The sequence below is a fragment of the Pseudochaenichthys georgianus genome, chromosome 11 (genome assembly GCF_902827115.2).
Source record: "Pseudochaenichthys georgianus chromosome 11, fPseGeo1.2, whole genome shotgun sequence".
NCBI lineage: Eukaryota > Metazoa > Chordata > Actinopteri > Perciformes > Channichthyidae > Pseudochaenichthys > Pseudochaenichthys georgianus.
In genome coordinates this window covers 20,379,707-20,399,625 of record NC_047513.1, presented here as the reverse complement: position 1 = coordinate 20,399,625, position 19,919 = coordinate 20,379,707, and the positions used below count along the sequence as shown (strand labels likewise).

The 19,919-nt window shown below is 41.2% G+C and overlaps 2 protein-coding genes across 2 annotated transcripts; both read left to right on the top strand.

Annotated features, from left to right (window-relative positions):
- The first annotated feature begins 7,490 nt into the window (after positions 1–7,490).
- Positions 7,491–15,618, top strand: LOC117455090 (ubiquilin-4-like). Its single transcript, XM_034094451.2, has 11 exons — positions 7,491–7,700; positions 9,259–9,410; positions 9,567–9,715; positions 9,802–10,064; positions 10,229–10,387; positions 10,547–10,769; positions 10,883–11,022; positions 11,574–11,657; positions 13,355–13,470; positions 13,556–14,000; positions 14,140–15,618. The coding sequence occupies exons 1-11, from the start codon at positions 7,506–7,508 to the stop codon at positions 14,290–14,292; spliced, it is 2,079 nt and encodes a 692-aa protein (XP_033950342.1). The 5' UTR covers positions 7,491–7,505; the 3' UTR covers positions 14,293–15,618.
- Positions 15,619–16,437: 819 nt separating this feature from the next.
- LOC117455263 (ras-related protein Rab-25-like) lies at positions 16,438–19,558 on the top strand. Its single transcript, XM_034094694.2, has 5 exons — positions 16,438–16,678; positions 17,203–17,398; positions 17,614–17,807; positions 17,953–18,033; positions 18,119–19,558. The coding sequence occupies exons 1-5, from the start codon at positions 16,642–16,644 to the stop codon at positions 18,244–18,246; spliced, it is 636 nt and encodes a 211-aa protein (XP_033950585.1). The 5' UTR covers positions 16,438–16,641; the 3' UTR covers positions 18,247–19,558.
- Positions 19,559–19,919: the final 361 nt, after the last annotated feature.

Here is a 19,919-nt window from a genome sequence, read left to right as displayed (position 1 = left end):
TTATTTCAAAGTGGGCCCATTTAATAATATTTGTTTCCCCTTCAAATGTGCAGAGGACTCCCCAAGTGCTGTGTTTAATTTATTTTAAAGTAGGCCTGTGTATTATTTTTAATTCTCCTTATAAAAGTTCTTTGTTTCTTATTAGAGGTTAACAGTTTTATATCATGTAATAAATAGCCTAATAAATGCAAAAAAACTGTAGTTTTTGTCTGATATAACAATACAAAACTATGAAATATGTTTTGCGGCTCCAGACAAAACATTTTTTGGAAAAAAGGAGCGAAATGGCTCTTTTGGTCAAAAAGGTTGCAGACCCCTGGTTTAAGGTGTCCACGTGATGCAGACAGGCTGGACCAGAGAGTGAGAGACAGCAGTGAACTTCAGCACAGGTACAAAGACTCTTTTTTCATACTGTACAAAGAATCAAGAAAGATATTGGTTTAAATGAATGAAGTATTGACTTTAATACACTAATATACATTCCATTAAACAATACTAAATACTAGATCACCTACACATCAGTTAAGTTGAGGGTTTTTTCCATGCAAAAAGTTACATTTAGATGTTAACAAGCACTATGATTTTGTCAGCTTTCTAATGTAATGTATTGAAGGCAAAGATATTTCACACATAGTGAGAACTGCTACTATTTATCTCTCAATATTGTCTTTAAAAAACGTGGTAAAAGTTATTCTTTCAGTGAGACAACAGAGCAAGCTTCGACAGTTGCACTACGTTTTGATAACAGTTAAATATTATTTTGATAATAACATATATTTCAATGTTGATGAACTTCATACTGTTCATTCTCTGATTGTCTTTGTAGCTCACTGTTGAAATAAAAAAAAAACATTACAATTACAAAATAATTATATCTACAGCCCCTAAACACACAAACACACTGCTTTCATAAATAACACACTTGTTCTGCAATAATGTGTTTTATATTTCCTATCATTTTTCTTAGGAAAGGACATGCCTGAAAGACAAGGGTCAAGAAGAACATCCAAGAGGAACATTAAAAGCTGATGTTATGAGATTTTAAGACCAGTACACTAATGGCGCATTTCCACTGCAACGGGGTAGCCCCGTTTAAGCGTCCTCGCTCAGGCCTCGGGCTGCCTCGCTGGCCGGCCGAGGCCGTGGGGCATTTCCATTACGGTTTAGGACCTGGGGTAGCAACGCAGTGTAGGCGGGGCGATCAGCTTTGTGGTCGGAGCGACGCTGGGTAAAACTTCAGTGGCGTCATCTTCAATGCGACACAACTCACAAAACACACACAACAATGGAGGATGTGGAAGCGATCGTTTACTTGTTTCTTGGTGTGTGGCTTGTTATCACAGCAAGAAGGAAAGTGATCACAGCAAGCATTGTATTGTATTCATTGTATTGAACATAAATAAATCCTTTTTTTTTCATATACATGTGTTTGTCAAATGTTTTAAACAAATATAATCTGAATTGAATATTTGAAATTCAAGCACCAGTAAGTACTGCCCCATAATAACATTTGAGGAAATATCAGATCATGAAAAGAAAATCTTTCTAATCAATTAAGCAAATATCAAAGCTAACTATAAACATAAATACTAAAGTGTAAAACACAGCAACACTATATTCATAAATGCAAGTGTAAAATAGTGTGGACAATTGTAAACATGGATGGAGGCTAAAGTATCCACAATATAAAATAATATATTAAAATATAACCTCAATCTTTCTTCTAGACATGTTAAAAGCTTGCTTGAATGGGTTATAGGTTTCTTTTGTTCTCTCGTCTTTGAAATATATAAGGAATGTGTTTGAGTCTAGTAGAACGAGGGTAGAACGAGGGTATTACAATTGAGCAATTTCTACATGTATTATATATTTATCATGTATTCTTAATACTATTACAAAATAAACATGTAATGTTTTAGAGGAGGACCTCAAGCTAGCAAACTCAATGTATTGCTTTAAATCTCTTAAAAGTAAGGGGCTTTTTCCTAACTGATGGTGTTTGTTATTGCTTTAAAAATTCATGTATGTTTATATCTTCTCTAAATCAAGATTATGTGAATCTGATTTTTTTCTGTTGGGTGCCATTCATTATCAACAAGAGATAAGATAAGTCAAAGAAGTACTTTATTGATGGCAGTATAAAAATACAAAAAAAATGTTGTATCAAAAAGGCATGCCATTAAACAATACAAATAAAAAATGTAAAACTGTATTGCAGCCAGCATAAATATACATGGATTTGTAAATATAAAATGAACATTTTTAAGAAAATAAATAAACAAGGAAGTACAAATGTTGCATTTAAAAATTAACTAGATCAAATATATAATATGTACAATAACTATTACGGGTTTTTTAAGTATCACGGAGGAGACGGGCCAGTCGGCTGCCCAGTCATGGTGCCGTTCCTGCTGGGCCCGATCCTCTCCTCCTCGTTTCCTCTTGCCTGGGTGACAATAAGATAATAATTAGCAATAAGGAAAAAACACAGGACAGGTACAGGTCACACAAGGATATAAGAATAACATGTATAAACAGAACAACAGTAAGGTGAACTAAAGAAAGTTCTGGCCCTAGATGTTTACAATGATTGTGAAAGTGAATTGCATTATGTCCAGCCTGTTGATAATGAATATAAATATATGTATATGATAGGATGTCACACACAACTGTACTAGCTGCTTACTAGCTAAGACTTGTAACAGAGCATTTCCACACAGTGGTATAGCTTATTTTAATTACTGACGATGGATGATCCAAGGTTTAAAAAAACAAAACACAATTCCAGTCGTTTTGCCATTTCTATTTCTTACCTAGAACCACACGCTGCGGTGTCGTGATGGCACTCGGTGTTGGTGGTTGAGTTGGTGTCGATTCTTCGGCTGGGGTCCGTTCTGGATTCGATGACGATGTGGACGGAACACTGCCATCACCCGTTGTTCGGGAATGTTCCTCCTCACGAGTCCCAATGTAATCATCTAGAACAGCAAAATGACTTGTTAATTCCACAAACTACTGCAGCACAATACTAAATAGCAACAACAACTATAGAAAAGAAAAACTGAACGTAAACAATGGCACATATGGTGTTGGCAAACAATAGCTCTAGCTAAGGCTATCTGCCTAGGCTATCTGCCTTAGCTAGCTATGTAGCTCTTCGGGGCTCCATAAAAGCATGGGTTGTCGAACATTAATGTAAGGATAAAATAGACTTCTTTGTTAGAAGTGAGCGTACCTTGCAGGGACTCCAGTAAAGCCGTTGCCGTTTTCCCTACATCGCAGGAAATTCCTCGAAAATCCGCGTTCGGACATCTGTGCAGAGACATCCTGGAACACTTTCACATTTCGCGTTGTTCCGTCGAGCTCACGCTGGATTTTATCATCCCCAATGAGATTAAGGAACGTCGTCACCTCCTCGGTCGACCACGGTGTGCTTTTCTTCGACGTTGCCTTTTTTGTAGCTCCTCCGTTTACAAAATGCTGCAAGCTTGCTTCTAGATCTATATGCGACGCTAGGGATGATCTCGCGCGCGATCTTGTGACGATTCTCTCTGACCAATCAGCAGTCGAGTGTTGACGTCACAGCCCTGGCCTGGTCTGATAGAACCACGATTTTATGGGGCCGGAAAAAGAGGGAAAAAGTACCCGCTAGCCGGTACTAGGCTATATGGAAATGCCACCAAAAACTGGCCTGGCCGCTTGAGGACGGTTAAGGACGCTTAAACGGGGCTACCCGCTGCAGTGGAAATGCGCCATAAGAAACTACTTTTATTGTAAAAACAGTCAGCTGATCGAATGCACCTATTTCCACATCTACACTCCATCAGCTGATTATTTCTATTTGCCTCACTTTATGAGCTTCACATTGCTTGTGCCTTGTACCGCAGAGTTTGCAACATCACAAATAAATGTGGCCAATCTTCAGTCAGATGTGAATGTGTAATCTAACATTTTCAGTAAGAATAATGGGACGGGTGGCGCAGTGGTCTGTGCATCTGATCATCAGATCAAAGGGGTGCTGGGGAACTCCAGTTCGAAACCCGCTCCTGCCGCCACTGCGTCAGGCCGTTGTGTCCTTGGGCAAGACACTTCACCCGGATTTGCTCCTGTGGGTATTGTCCACAGTCCACATGTATAATATCAATGTGTACTTGTAAAAGCGCCTCGATGACTTCGAGGCGTGAAGATGGACGGTGTGGCGCAGTGTGCTGTGCAATGATCATCAGATCAAGGGGTGAAACCCGCCGCTGCTGCGTCTGTAAAGCCGTTGTGTCTTTGGGCAAGACACTTCACCTGAACTTGCTCCTGTGGGTATTGTCCACAGTGACCATTGCATGTATATAAAAATATGTGTTAAGTGCTTTGAGCACATAATAAATGCTATAATAAATGCAAGGAATTATTATTATTAATGGACGAAAGGAGTGCAAATACAAATATAATTTATTGAAATGTGAACCAAAAGTTAATCAAATGTTTTAAATAAAAAGCACATATGGACAGAAGGTGTAAACCTATTACATTTATAAGTAAACACATTTAGTCAAATAAAGTGACAGACTAGGCCTGTGCAGTTGGTATCAGCTTTGCCCAGCATGGGCTCCTCCATCAGGCCTGGTCTTCCTCGCTGAGGAAAGACCCTCAGTCCTCTCCACACCAACAGACTGGACGTCCATCACACGGAGGTTTCTCCCTGAAGTCTCTGCAGCTCTCTGGACACCATGCTGTCTCAATCCGTCCACACTGAATATGAGAGGGGGAAAATGAAAATAATAAATGCTTTAGACAATAAGAAACATAAAGTTGACTGTTGAGTTGCTCAGTTTTTTTAGATTGTAAATACTATTACTGTATAACTAATATATCAGGTTAAGAGGCACATTCAAATAAAGATTGGTCTTTAAATACATTTTGTCTCTTGAATTGTTTGTCTAAAGTCAAGGATCTAGAACTGGTACTTAGTTGTAATGATACAGTCTGGTTATTATGCTGTTTGGAGGAGGCCTCACAGGTAAGAGCACTAACTAGGTACCATCACATGTACCTTAGCATGACTTAAATGTATTAAACGTGTAGTTAAGTGATATCAAAATACAAATAACTAATGTCATGCAAACATATTAATATTTGCTTTATTCCAGTGTTGAATTTAGCACAATTGCATACAAACATTAAGGGGTTTTAAGATTCTGAAGTATTATGCTAAAAACTCAATAACTTAGATTATTATTTATAGTTTTGCTGAATAGTTTAATGTCCGCTTACCTTAGAAACGTAAAATGCGACGGCAGTGTGCAGATGGGGAGCATGTTAGCTTAGTTTGGTAGCTTCAGCTAGCTCTGGAACTTCCAGCTCGGTGGCAGCAGGTCCCGCCTCGGCTCCGCCTCTTTTCCCTTATTTGGAACAGGCTGGAACAGGCGGGAGTTGAACTCTGACGTCACTGTCGAGCCGTTAGTGGCCGACTCCGCCTACTAAGGGCTTCACGGCAACTCTGCAGAATTCTATGGGTGACGTCACGGACCCTACGTCCATTTATATATACAGTCTATGAGTTTGACCATTGTAACTTCTGTGCAGTCCAGACATACTGATAAAATAGGGCCTCTAACTAATTACCTTAAAAAAACACACTAATTAATTAAACCAGTTCAATACCCATTATTCTTATCATTCTTTATGAGCGCAGACAGTAACGGTAAGGTATCTAATTACTTATTTTTTTAGTATTCCATAACTTAGTAACAGATGGTCAAACTAAAGTGGAGACATGGCAGAAATCCTACAATGAAGCGGGACATTGAACTGAACACCCATGAGAGGGCGATCAAGAGAAGAGAGCGGCGCGTTGAGGGAGTTTACAGATGAAAAGACACAGAAAGACAGAAGCACAATAACAACAAGTAGGCTATATGTAGGTGTTTTTTTTGTAAATAACCGCCGGTATCAAGAGGAAGTAAAGTCCACTGGTTTGTCCCTTATGAAACACGGTTTGCCATCAGCCCCAGGGCCCCATTTCAGCGACCAGAGAGAGGGGGGGGGGGGGGGGGATATATCCAGTCTCTGATTGTGTTACGTTATTATGAGAGTGCTCTCATACTTTAAATTGCATATATTTATATAAATATATATGTGTGTGTGTGTGTGTGTGTGTGTGTGTGTGTGTGTGTGTGTGTGTGTGTGTGTGTGTGTGTGTGTGTGTGTGTGTGTGTGTGTGTGTGTGTGTGTGTGTGTGTGTGTGTGTGTGTGTGTGTGTGTGTGTGTGTGTGTGTGTGTGTGTGTGTGTGTCCGCATCTGTAGCCTGTTATTGTCTCATTATACCGCACTCTCAATGAATTCAAAGTAAATATGTGGGGGAACAATGTTCAGATGATCTAACAGAGATTATAAAATATGACAAAACACTCGCCAGCTGATGCAGCTGTTGCCACGTAATAATGAACGGACGTCACTTTAATATGACCGCTCAGAGGAGAGGAGTTCTCATTTCTTTAAACGTCTGCTGCTTCCCCTCCTCTCTCCTCGGTTCCCCTCCTCGGTCCTCCGCTCGCATCTCCTGTGGGCGGGACTAAGTCTCGAGGAGGGGAGTCGAGGAGGAGAAATTTAAGAATTGAGAAGCCTCTCAGGATTCAAAAGTTGAGCAATGTTCAACTTTTGAAGCTGAGCTGGAAGCGCCAGCCAATCAAACACGTTTATGCAAATCTGACAGTAGAAGCGCTAGCCAATCAAACCGCGTGTAAGCAGGGAGAACCAGACCGCAGTTAATTTCCTCATTATTCCAAACGAGAAATTACGTTAGCAAATCACCCGGTTCTTTACGACCAGAACTATTAACGGGATACAAACCGGAGGAACCAGGCATGGAGGGAGGTGGCAGAGACAGTGGGTGAAACTGGTAGGTTTTCGCCTGTTTGGGGAGTTTATATATATATATATATATATTGCTCGCATAAAATCCCCGGGGTTTTTTGCTTTGTATATCGGGGCGGGAGATTCATGTGATTGATTGTTGGTCGCATTGCTCGCAAAAAATCCCCAAGCTGTCAGACACGCCCAGCTCCAAAATTTTCAAGATTTTTGAAAAGCTGCTGTGTGGACGTACCGACGGAAAACTCCTTTTCTCCCCCTCTTCTCCCGTTGCAGCCTAGCAGCTGTTCTCAAAGCAAGCTCCCCTCTCCTGCAGGGGGGGCGTGGTCAACTGCAGCTCACAGAATCAGCCCCCTGCAAAAACAGGGCTGGAAAGAGCAAATAGAGCGAAATTAGGCATGGCTAAAATGCAGGATCTTTTTGGTATTTTGAAAAAAATACTATACTTATATAGGTAAGGCCCTACAATATATTGTTCAAATATAGCATGATAGGTGTCCTTTAATTAAACCTGCATCAACAACGTACAATTCAAGGGAGAAACTTATTTCCAATCTTGGGATTTAGATGAGCCGACGGACATCATGGATGAACAGGGGGGAACTTCATAAGCTTCTTTCTGGAAAAAGGTTTGACCTCTTATGACCCGGAAGCTGACGCCAGACCCGAGCTGTTCCATCGGCGGAGTAAAGATGGCTGACCAAGGCGCCGCAGATCCTGGAAATAACAACAATAATAAACCTGAAGAAGCAGAGGGAACTATTATTAAGGTCACAGTGAAAACACCTAAAGACAAAGAAGAAATCGCCATCGCAGAAGATGCTTCTGTCACTCAGGTAAGTCGTTTCGCAGGTGGGAAGCTGCCTGCTCTAACGTCATGCCCACAACTTCAGCTAGGAAGCTAGCTAGCCCTGTTAGCAATTATCGTCACTTTTACCGGCTAACTGATAGTGTGTAAAACCAAGGTGTTTGTGTGTGATGAAAGTACTACTGCTTTGGTGAACAACTTTGTGGTCTTATAAACGCCGTTGATATCCGATATGAGAGGTATAGCCACGTTAATAAAGGAAATGGCTAACCGGCTAACGAGCTAACTGTTAACAGTTAGCTAGTTCGCTAACTCAGCTTGCGAGCTAAGTCTACGTTAGCTAACTGTAGCCAAACAAGTGTCAGCTGACGGGCTGTACTGAAGCCACGATGTCTTGATAAAACCATGGAAGTGATTTTGGATAAATGGTGTGATGAATTGCTTTCATTTCCCATTTTAGCTCAAGAGCTTAGGGTTAGCTAAGGATTGCTATCACTCTAGTCTAGAACATTCTCACTGCTGCCACTGAGTCATTCGGCTTTCCAGGGAATAAACCTACTCTCAAAGCTACTGTTGGCTTGGCGACGTGTTACAGTGAAACCATAAGGCGACCCATGCAGCCACAGTGGTTTCTTTAGCTTTGTTTTCCGTATAGACTAGTTATTGTAATTACAGTGTGGTCTTAAGTAGCCTCTTATCTGGTTGTGTGTGTTTCATGTTCAACCATTGGACTTGGATCCCTCACTTCCAAGTGTGTGTTGTCATCCTTATCTACATGTGGCTTTAAATTGGATAATAGTAAGATTTTGAATTTTGTGTGACACATAATTTATATAATTTTTAAGTGCTTTGAAATAGTTAAAGCTAAGGAATTAAGTGAATAACAGCATTCTTTGTTCATTTTTTACTTAAATCCTCATCTACCACACAGTGGTTACTAGTCTGCCAGGGTGTACACAAAACAATAATTAAGGTCATCTGCTTTTTAAAAACACATGTTATCAATGAAACTATACTCAGGGAGAAAAGAACATTAAGGATTTCCAAAACAGCATCGACTATTACAAAAATAATGACACTATTTGCGCGATTCATCAGCTTTGTTTCAATTTCTCTTGATCTTGTAGCTGTTGTTTCACCTTTAACATATCAGATCATTTGTGAATGTCAACATTTGAGTGTGTGGCCCCATCAGCACAATATAAAACTGACTGGGATGCTGTGATAAGATATGATCGCCCTTATTTACTGTTGAAAATAACTTGTCATAGGAAAGCAGCTTTGTATTGGATAAGACTAATTTCTGTACAAATGACACTTTACACAGTAGTCAAAGAGCAACCGTGAATTGGCAGATTTGTGGCGTGTTCAAACTGCTGCTAATAGGATAAGTACAAAGGTCTTTCTTGGAAACTGGCATTTAAAGCCTGAAGGTTGCAACAGAACATAAAAAGATTCTAACAGCCATACTGAGGTGTAACCATATTATTCTTGATATTATCCTTTTTTAATTTCCTGTTTCTTTTCCACCTTGCTTTTTTTGTCCCATTTAATCTAATCTCTCTTCATTTCATGCTGTTTTTTAGTTTAAAGAAGAGATCTCAAGGCGGTTCAAAGCCAAACAGGACCAGTTGGTTCTGATTTTTGCAGGGAAGATCTTGAAGGATGGCGACAGCCTCAGCCAGCACGGCATCAAGGATGGCCTGACAGTTCACCTGGTCATAAAGACGGCACAGAAGTAAGGCTCCATTATTGTACAAAGCATGCTGGTTTGACCATCGATTTGTTGTAATAATGTTCAACATGTAATACAATCTTGGTGTGAAATTAAGTGAACTGCACTTTATTTAACTGAGTACTAATCTTGCCATACGCCTTGAAATACTCTTTCTAGGGCAGGAGATGGCGGTAGCACCTCGGCCTCTAGCTCGACCTCCACTCAGGCAGGCAATTCCCCCGCCTCTAGTCCGGGTATCAACCCCTCCTCCTCAGCAGGCTCTACTGGCACTGACGCACCAAACACACAGACGCCCAACATACTGAGTGAGTCCAACTAAGTGTAACTATTTACATTGAAACAGCCAATATTATCTCCGTGAATTAGTTATTAACCATCCGACCTTCCTCAGCTGGCTTTGGTGACCTGGCCGGTCTGTCTGGAATGGGCATGGGCTCGGCTAACTTCATGGAGCTGCAGCAGCAGATGCAGAGGCAGCTCATGTCCAACCCAGAGATGCTGTCTCAGATCATGGAGAACCCGTTGGTACAGAACATGATGTCCAACCCAGACCTGATGAGACAAATGATCATGGCCAACCCTCAGATGCAAACGCTGATGGAACGCAACCCTGAGATCTCCCACATGCTCAACAACCCGGAGCTCATGAGACAGGTAAAGTATTTGAATATGGGCTGAATAGCACTTCGGTAGTGAACACAGGCACAACTACAGTGAGTTCCTACTGCAGTTGGATCTGTATATTCAGGATTTTACTATCTTGGTTTAGAATTAACGTTTACTTGACTTTCCCCCCTCTCATCATCTCTCACCATCAGACCATGGAGCTAGCCAGAAACCCAGCCATGATGCAAGAAATGATGCGAAACCAGGACCGGGCTCTGAGCAACTTGGAGAGCATCCCAGGGGGTTACAATGCGTTGCGGAGGATGTACACGGACATCCAGGAACCCATGTTTAGCGCTGCCAGGGAACAGGTACCTGGGAGTGATTATCCCCTGATCTATTTCCTTTGTCTATCCTTTTAGGCTAACGGTTCCACACATTCCACAGTATAACCTTTGTCTGGTTTAACTTGCCATTGTTGTGTGAATTACTAAATGTCCACTTTTGTTGTCATATCTCTTTTTCTATAGTTTGGCAACAATCCATTCTCAGCTCTAGGTGGGAACTCTGAGTCTGGTGCCCAGCCATCACGGACAGAGAACCGGGAGCCCCTGCCTAATCCATGGGGGCCACAAAATTCTTCTAACCCATCTGAGAGTGGAGGGGCCACCACAGGAAGCACTAGCACCCCTGGGGGCACCAATCCCAGTGTATCCAACCCTCTGGGCATCAACGCTGGCAGCCTGGGCAATGGTAAGAACAGAGCAGACTAAGATTCTCAATACACCTTGTTTTCAAGTCATTTATTAAATTACCTGTGTACACATACACACAAACAAACACATTTATGTTCCTGTGCGTTTCAGGAATGTTCAACAGCCCGGGCATGCAGAGTCTAATGCAGCAGATCTCGGAAAACCCTCAGCTGATGCAGAACATGCTCTCGGCTCCCTACATGCGCAGTATGATGCAGTCGCTCTCTCAAAACCCAGAGTTGGCCTCCCAGGTATGCAACAGCAAGATGTGAACAAGCAAACACAAACTATACATACAAAACCCAGAGTGCAGAAAACAGGCACACGTCACATTACAGTGCAAGTCCCGGTTATTTAGATTGTGTTAAACCTCTTTGTTATTCACATTGCATACCACATAGGGAATCGATTTATTATGTTAAACTCTGCAGTTGGTAAGGAATTGTAAATAAAATGATCTGGCTAAGCCTGTTGTGCATTAGGCCAGTGAGCCCAGCTATTTAGTGACTTACTCAACAGAAGGGATGTCTAGTAATCTCCATCTGCATTTGCAGCAAATATTACAAAGCAAAACCAACACAGCCCTTATTAACTTGGTTTTAACAAACAATGCAGACTGTACGGAAAAGAACCTCCCAAGGAGACTCCAGAGCTTTTATTTCTCTGATTGAACATTCTGCCAGCAAGAAAGTGTTAAACCAAACAGTATATCATTTGAAATGTTACTTTAGTGAGTGAGAAGCGTAGCCAGATGTTGAATGATTCATAAACTAGGTTCTCTTTCTTTCCCTCTCTGTACCAGGTGTTGATGAATAACCCGTTGTTTGCTGGAAACCCACAGCTGCAGGACCAGTTTAGATCTCAGTTACCCATCTTCCTGCAGCAGGTACCACACACACTTCAGTCAATACCCAGTCCATTTATCCTTAAAAACACAACAGTGACACTGTAACAAGCTTTGATTCCAGTATTGTGAGACTTAACACAGATGTTTATCTACACATGCTGAACATTTCTGTCTGAAGTACGGTATACAGTATAGGTGCCATTCATTTTTGGCATTTTTAAGATTTTTTTGATGAACCACAAGTCCTTTTCTTATAAACTCAATGTCAAAATGTTCCTTATTGTAACTGCACATCCAGTGATTGGTTGGTTTATTCTAGGGCTGCAGCTATCAAACATTTTTCGTGGTTCGATTAATTGGCAGATTATTATATCAATTCATTGTTTGGTCTTTAAAATGTCAGAAAATAGTGAAAATTGTTCATTCCAGTTTCTAAAAGTCCAAGGTGATGTATTAAAATATTTTGTCTTGTCAGTCCCAAACACAAAGATGTTCAGTTTATTAAGGAATAATACAAGCAGGGAATCGCCATACAACACTAGGGGTGTAACGGTTCACAAACATTTCGGTTCGGCACGTACCTCGGTTTTTAGGACACGGTTCGGCACGTTTTCGGTACAGCAGAAAAAATTATCGCAAAACATAAAATATTTTTTGGGTTTTTTTTTTATTATTATTAAACTGTGAATAATGTATTCACTCAAATACAGACAAAATATAATACAATAAACATTAAGGTGCAGCATTTCGATTAACTGAAATAATCTGTATTTGTACTGTACTGTACTAGTACCTAAGCAGCCAGTTTGACATTAGGACTTGCTTGTCATTGTATTTTCATGTTTTTTTAAAGAAAAATGTACTTGTCCACATTGCTTGCCGAAAGGGCAGATCTACTGGCACTAACAATGTCTCCTGCCGTGGAGAAACACCCTCTCGCTAGGAACAGAGGTAGCAGATACAGCCAGGTAGCGCTTTGCTAACATGGCAACATAAGGATATTTGGCGTCTGTAATAGCTTTGGCTCGGTCTGAACTTTTTGCGAGTGGTGGAGGCTTAAATGCTAGCGGGAGTTGGGTTTGCACTTCAGTCTTTTTTCTTTTGGTACCAGTGATATTCACGTTCGGGTGATGCCTTTTCAAATGAGTGTGCAAGTTTGATGTATTTCCAGCCGAGTAACCAATTTTAGTTGAACAATGCCGACAAACAGCTTTGGTTCGGTCCACTTGTCTTTGTCCGTCATCCTTGTACGTAACTGCGAAACCAAAATGTTCCCAAACCGGAGACTTCAATGATGCTGGAGGATTTTCGAGCTCAACTTTATCTGCGATCGCCAGTTCCTCAAATTACTGACTAAATTTGAACGCATCCCTGTGACCAGCTCTCTTGGTATGCCTCTCGTCCAATGAAATGACTTGCTCGCTCTATGAGGTGCTGAACCCAATGTGAGCAAATTAGTCTGAATGCTGCGACGCAGCACCTGAAATTACTTCCAAGAAGTTGTTCACGTTCTCAATTTTTTACGTTTAACGTTATATTCGTTCGCTACACTTCGGTACACACGTGTACCGAACCGAAGGGCCCGTACCGAATAATGTAGGTACGTATACCGTTACACCCCTACTCAACACGTAACTTTCTGCCATATTTACGTACAAAATAATATTATAATATAGTTGGCCATTAATTCTCAGTTGATCAACTCGTGAACTGATTGTTACTCTCTCTGTCTGCAGATGCAGAACCCAGAAGCCATGGGAGTGATGACCAACCCCCGGGCCATGCAGGCTCTGATGCAGATCCAGCAGGGTCTACAGACGCTGCAGACAGAAGCTCCGGGCCTCATGCCCAGGTACGGATCACTCGCACCTAAAACATGGTGCTTTATGTTGATGATATAGTTTTTCTCAACTCCTCTGCTTTTTGATTTGGTGTAGTTTGATGACAGGTGGACTTCCTGGTGGTGGTCCTGGTGGTGTTCCTGGTGGTGTTCCCGGTGGTGTTCCCGGTGGTGTTCCCGGTGGTGTTCCCGGTGGGATGCCTGGTATGATGCCTGGTGGGATGCCTGGTGGGATGCCTGGTATGATGCCTGGTATGATGCCTGGTATGATGCCTGGTATGATGCCTGGTATGATGCCTGGTATGATGCCTGGTGGGATTCCTGGTGGGATTCCTGGCATACCCACAGGTGGGGGCCTGCCAACAGATAACCCGGCCTCCTCACCCGGCGGTGCAGGAACAAACGCCGCCCAGCAGCAGTTGATGCAACAGATGCTCCAGATGTTTGCTGGTGGAGGAGGAGGAGGAGGAGGAGGAGGAGGAGGAGGACTAGTAGGCGGACTAGCAGGAGGACTAGCAGGAGGACTAGGAGGAAGTGCAATGGTACAACCACACACACATGCACTGATGTTACATCCTTCAATTTTGTATGAATGACTAATTGTAATCGCTTTGGACAAAAGCGTCAGCTAAATGTAATGTAATCATAATTTTTTTAATTCCATTTCTGTCCCCTCTGCAGCCCCAGACCCCCGAAGTGCGGTTCCAGTCCCAGCTGGATCAGCTGAGCTCCATGGGCTTCATCAACCCCGAGGCCAACCTGCAGGCCCTCATCGCTACTGGAGGAGACATCAACGCCGCTATCGAGAGACTGCTGGGCTCACAGCCCTCGTAAAGACATACAGTACATACTGATCCACAGACATGTGCATTCAAACATACCTAAGTCATAAACACACCCAGCATCTACAGAGAACCAAGAGAAATTTAAGTGTATTGTCCCAAACTTTACAGAAGAAACTTGGGCAGGATCTGTCAGACCCTCATTCTACATCTGTTCTCAGATTATTTCCCTAGTCCCTATTCTTTTTGGCGTCGTCCAGCCAGATCTCTGTCCCAGAGTGCTGCTGTAGAGCTGGACTGAACCAATCTCACCTTGAGGGGTGTTCTGGTGCAGAGAAAAGGAGCGAAAACCTCTCCTGAAAAGGGACTCCCAAGCATTTCTTCATTCATTGTCTTCTTCCCATTAAACTGGAGTCGAGTGTTGCAGACAAACATTTGCATAATACAGATTAAACCCATGTGATGTGATTGGCTGTTGGCTCTGTTTCACACACGGCCATTGTGTTGCAGTTTGTTAGCATTTATCTAGCTAATCAGTTCGTGAAAATCTTTTCTGGTATAGAGATGGAAATCATGAACAAGACCAGGAAGATATCTTGTCCATACAGACGTTCAAACCCATTCCTCCCTCTTTCCCCGCTTTCGAGATTCTTCATAAATAGCTGTTTTTGCCCGATGACTTTCACTATTTATTGCAAGCGCTTAAGAAAATTAAGGCCTCCACACTTCCCTAAACTTGTAATTTGTCATTCCAAAAATAAAGTGCCCACTCACGGGTGTCTTTTCCTTCTGAGGCACCGCTGCTGTGCCTTCTGTCCCCCCCTGCCCTATAAGAGCATTGTCGGCAAATGACACTCCCCCTTCAGTGGGTCAATTAGACGCCCTAATAAATCTCACACATGATCATCCAGGACCGTAACCATAACAAAATATCACTCTGTAGCCGCTCCGGAGGACGCTGTTAGGATGAATATGAATGAAACCAACGTTCTTTTTAATCTGATTCTTCTTTTTTAATTATATTTTCTCTTTTTTTGGGGTGCAGTTAGTACCTAGAGATAATTGTGATTTGTCTCGCATAAAAATAAACAATGAAATCAATTGAGTAAAAAGTAAATGAATGGAAAGGCTTTACAAACATGTATGGTATGGTGGCACCATACATTTCTAAAATCAAGTTATAGGTTGTCTTATTTTTTTTCTTCCTTTTTGAAAATGTCAGCATTGTAGTTGTGGTAACCTTGGCAACTGCTTCTATAGCTTTGCTTTGTTTGTTGACCTCAGCTTAAAAAAAAAAAAATCCATCTCACAATTGAACATGTTGAAACTAACTTTTAACAGTACTGTACTAAAAAAGAATAAAACATGGTCAAAATCATTCTACGCCCTGTGTCAGGTGATTATAGCCTTGTGACGGTGTAGATAGGACTGTGTAGCTTTTCATTCAAATGTCCTGCTCTTGAAGTTCATATCAAGTCATTATGTTTATGATCTGCTTCTGTTTGTTGTTTGATATGAAAATGTTCTACACTGAGATATCTGTTGGGCCATATTGAAAGGTAGTTTAGGCACAGGTTGTTTGGGTGACACTTTATTTTACATGCCAATAGAAAGCATCTTATATTTAACCCTCAATTTATAGAAAACTTTTCTTTAAAAAGATGATTCAGTTTTATTTAAATAGCTTATTTGCCTACAAACGTTGTTTAATAATAGCGTTAAACTCAGAAATGTGAAATAATTTCTACATGAGAGCCTAAACTTTCCTAGGTTTCAAGTCATAACTAAACTAGTGAATTAATATTGACTTAGTTTTCAATTCAACTACTTTTTATTTGACTGAACGCAATTGCCTTTTGCAATCAAATTGCTTCCAGAAAACATTTATAAATCTATTAAATAATGATGTATTGACCTGAAAAATTAAGCCTTACCCTCAATCTTTTATTACGCAATCTTGTCATGGTATGAATGAGTCAAAGTATCCATGACCTAGTATTTTAACCTGAAAGAAAACGTTAAATATTATCAACGTTATTGTGCTACAAATGAAAGGATGGGTGGGGTCTGTGCCTAATAACTAGCTGCCAGTGGTTCTACCTGTTCCACCTGCTCTCCTCCCCCAGCGCTCCCTCGGGTGTCAGCTGATGAGGGATCGGCAGGCAACAGGACTCTCGCATGCCTGTCCTCAATCTGAAGTTGCCCCTATCCACAGATAAAGGAGGAAGTGGTGGAAGCAGCTAAACCTCTTCTCTTTTTCTCTCTTGCTTTTCACATTGGAAGAAGAGGAAACCGGAGATCATTTGTTTTTCTTTCTCTTTGTTTTCTAAAACTCTTCAAAAATATTGCAAGTGGCTTCAGGATAGTTACTAGGTGAAAGAGGAAAGCTACTAAATGCACCATGGGGACTGATGAGTTGTACAATTTCGTCTTCAAAGGTGAGTCGTGTTTATTTGAGCTGTGATTGTTTAAGAAGAGGTTAAAGTTAAATAGTGTGCGTTACTTCTGTACTAACAGAAGCTGGCAAGATGTCAGGTACAACCCTCCTTTGTAACTTCCTGCTCTATATTCTGTGGAGGTGATGTCTCTGTCTTTTTGGCTGTAAACAATTTAACCTTTGACCTACTGAACAAACATCTGACATTTCCTGCTCCACCGAGAAGCTGTTATTTGGTTTGTATAATATTTAAACTATAGGATTTTTGATTCCATTCATTCCAAAGTAAAGTCAGCCACTGAGGTGCCACATTTATGGGATGTCACAGGGTTTGGTGTCTCGTGAGGGTGACAGCAAGTATTAGATCCGATCAAGTTAATCTGATTTATCCCAGAAAGTTATAGTTTTGACCAATTAACAGATCTATTTTTGAACTCCATGTGCCATAAAACTAGTTCACGTGTTAATCAGCGTGAGTATTACTAATGACTGATTTTCATCTTCTCCCGTCTGTGCTTGTTTCAGTGGTTTTAATAGGAGAGTCTGGCGTAGGAAAGAGCAACCTTCTGTCTCGCTTCACTAAGAATGAGTTTAATCACGAAAGTCGCACCACCATCGGCGTGGAGTTCAGCACGCGGACCGTTCAGCTGGAGAACTACACCATCAAAGCCCAAATCTGGGACACAGCCGGGCTGGAGCGCTACAGGGCCATCACCTCAGCGTGGGTTCACACACACACAAACAAACACACACTCACGTATGTACAAGTAATAAAGACACTATAAAGTAAGAGGCAATTCTCATATTTGGTGCACACATCTTTGTCAGTTTAAGTAACACTGCATACAATTATCAGTCACACTTTTTGCAATAAGCAGAGAGCTGCCAGTTTGAATAATTAAATGGAACTCATGTTCTCTCACCTGGTGGACTCAGGTATTACAGGGGAGCAGTTGGAGCTCTGTTGGTTTACGACATTAGCAAGCACCTGACCTACGAGAGCGCAGATCGATGGTTGAAAGAGCTGTTGGACCATGCGGACCCTCACATCGTGGTCATGCTGGTTGGGAACAAGAGAGACCTGGAGAACCTCAGGACGGTGCCCTCAGTGGAGGCCAAAGACTTTGCCGGTCTGTTATATGATGAGGATTTTGTGAAAGGTTTCCTGTGAAAATAAAACGTGTTTAAAGCTCACTTGTGGTAACACCGCTCCTTGGAAACGACAGTGTTTGTTTATTGTGATTTTTGATTTCCTCCCCCCTTGGAACAACCCAGAGAAGAGAGGTCTCATGTACATGGAGACGTCAGCCTTGGACTCCACTAATGTCGAACATGCTTTCAATGAAGTCCTCACAGGTGTGTTCAGTCTCTCTGTCTATAGTACATCCTCTTTGAACGACCTACTGATGCAAACCTGCAGTCTTCCTTTCCTTTTTTCCAGCCATCCATAAGAAGGTGGCCAGCAGAGAGGTGACCCGTGGCTCCATCAGTGCTGTGACCCTGTCCAGCCCCACCGGACTCTCCGGGGACGGGCAAGAGGAGCGCAGAGGCTGCTGCAAGAGCTCCTAACACACTGCTGTTAAGATCTGACCACCATGAACCCACAAAACGCTCGACTGCCTTTGAAGCTAAAGCTCGACATCATTCACAGCCCATTTGAAGAGTGAGGTACCTACTTGACACCGCTGTCAGTGTACAAACCTCTTAAATATACAAACTCTAAAGAATGTAACTAAAAACTAAATATTAAGATAAGCAAATATTGAGAAAATCTTTATTTTATACATACGATTTATACTTGTGGTGGCACGTTTTACTACAGATAGCTGTTCGATTGTTTTCTATCAACATGTTTTTTAAAGAGGCTTTGTAAAGTTGTTTTGCTTTTATGAAGAAATGCACTGGGATTCCCTTGGAATACATTATTTATGTTATTCTGTCTGCATGTAATTACCGCACAAACATATTAGACACTTAACTAGATGAGGAAATAGGAGAGAGGGCTGATGTGAGACAAAGACAAACTCAGAAGCTTTACTTTAATAAAAGTTGTGATTCCCCAATGTCAAACAACTCTGTTACCAGTGAAGGTCCTTCAAATTGTTACTTAAATAAGGGTTAAGAAGTTTTATCATCCAAATATAGTATATATGTTGTCAAAATATTGGCACAGGTTTTGTAAATTAACCCATTTACACTATTGCATATATTACAGTGTATTATTGGGATGATATTATCAACACATTGGGATGTAAGCAAAGTTTAATGTTGGAGCTGGTCTGACAAACTTATATTCTGTTAGGTGGTTGAATCGATTATTTTATCGATTTTTATTTATGTAAATTATGTATTTAAAATGTGGACCAGCCACTGCAGATGACATAGTGTTGTGGATTTTCTTTTTTTTCCCTCCTTTGATGTTCAGGAGTGTGACTTCAACATGGTACTAGTGTAAGTGCAATAGTAGTTGTTAAGATATGTAGTGTGATTACATGAACAAGTAGAATATATATCACATAGTCAGTTTAGAGCAGTGGTTCTCAACCTGCTGATCGGGACCCCCGAAAGAGTCTTGAAATTATTGTAACTGAGGTAGAAATAGTTAATAACAATCTTTTTTGTTCTTGTTGAAATGCAATTTTACATCTAAAGAACCTAAAAAGAATTCAGATGAAACAGTCAAAGGAGAAACAAATCACTCTTTGATGAAAAGCCATACATCTAGCAGACATATCTTGTTGACGGTTGAAAGTAGATTCATATTAAGGGTAAACATATATATATACAATGGGGAAAAAAAGTATTTAGTCAGTCACCAATTGTGCAAGTTCTCCCACTTAAAAAGATGAGAGGCCTGTAATTTTCATCCTAGGTACACCTCAACTATGAGAGACAGAATGAGAAAATAAAATCCAGAAAATCACATTGTCTGATTTTTAAAGAATTTATTTGCAAATTATGGTGGAAAATAAGTATTTGGTCAATAACAAAAGTTCATCTCAATACTTTGTTATATACCCTTTGTTTGCAATGACAGAGGTCAAATGTTTTCTGTAAGTCTTCACAAGGTTTTCACACGCTGTTGCTGGTATTTTGGCCCATTCCTCCATGCAGATCTCCTCTAGAGCAGTGCTGTTTTGGGGCTGTCGCTGGGCAACACAGACTTTCAACTCCCTCCAAAGATTTTCTATGGGGTTGAGATCTGGAGAGTGGCTTGGCCACTCCAGGACCTTGAAATGCTT

Bases quoted from the DNA above. Each gene is read 5' to 3' on its own strand.
- LOC117455090 (XM_034094451.2), top strand. From the start codon at position 7,506: ATGACCCGGAAGCTGACGCCAGACCCGAGCTGTTCCATCGGCGGAGTA. The intron at 10,065-10,228 runs GTAAAGTATTTG...TCTCACCATCAG, and splicing joins ACCCGGAGCTCATGAGACAG to ACCATGGAGCTAGCCAGAAA. The intron at 14,001-14,139 runs GTACAACCACAC...TCCCCTCTGCAG, and splicing joins GACTAGGAGGAAGTGCAATG to CCCCAGACCCCCGAAGTGCG.
- LOC117455263 (XM_034094694.2), top strand. From the start codon at position 16,642: ATGGGGACTGATGAGTTGTACAATTTCGTCTTCAAAG. The intron at 17,399-17,613 runs GTGGGTTCACAC...TGGTGGACTCAG, and splicing joins TACAGGGCCATCACCTCAGC to GTATTACAGGGGAGCAGTTG. The intron at 18,034-18,118 runs GTGTGTTCAGTC...CCTTTTTTCCAG, and splicing joins TTTCAATGAAGTCCTCACAG to CCATCCATAAGAAGGTGGCC.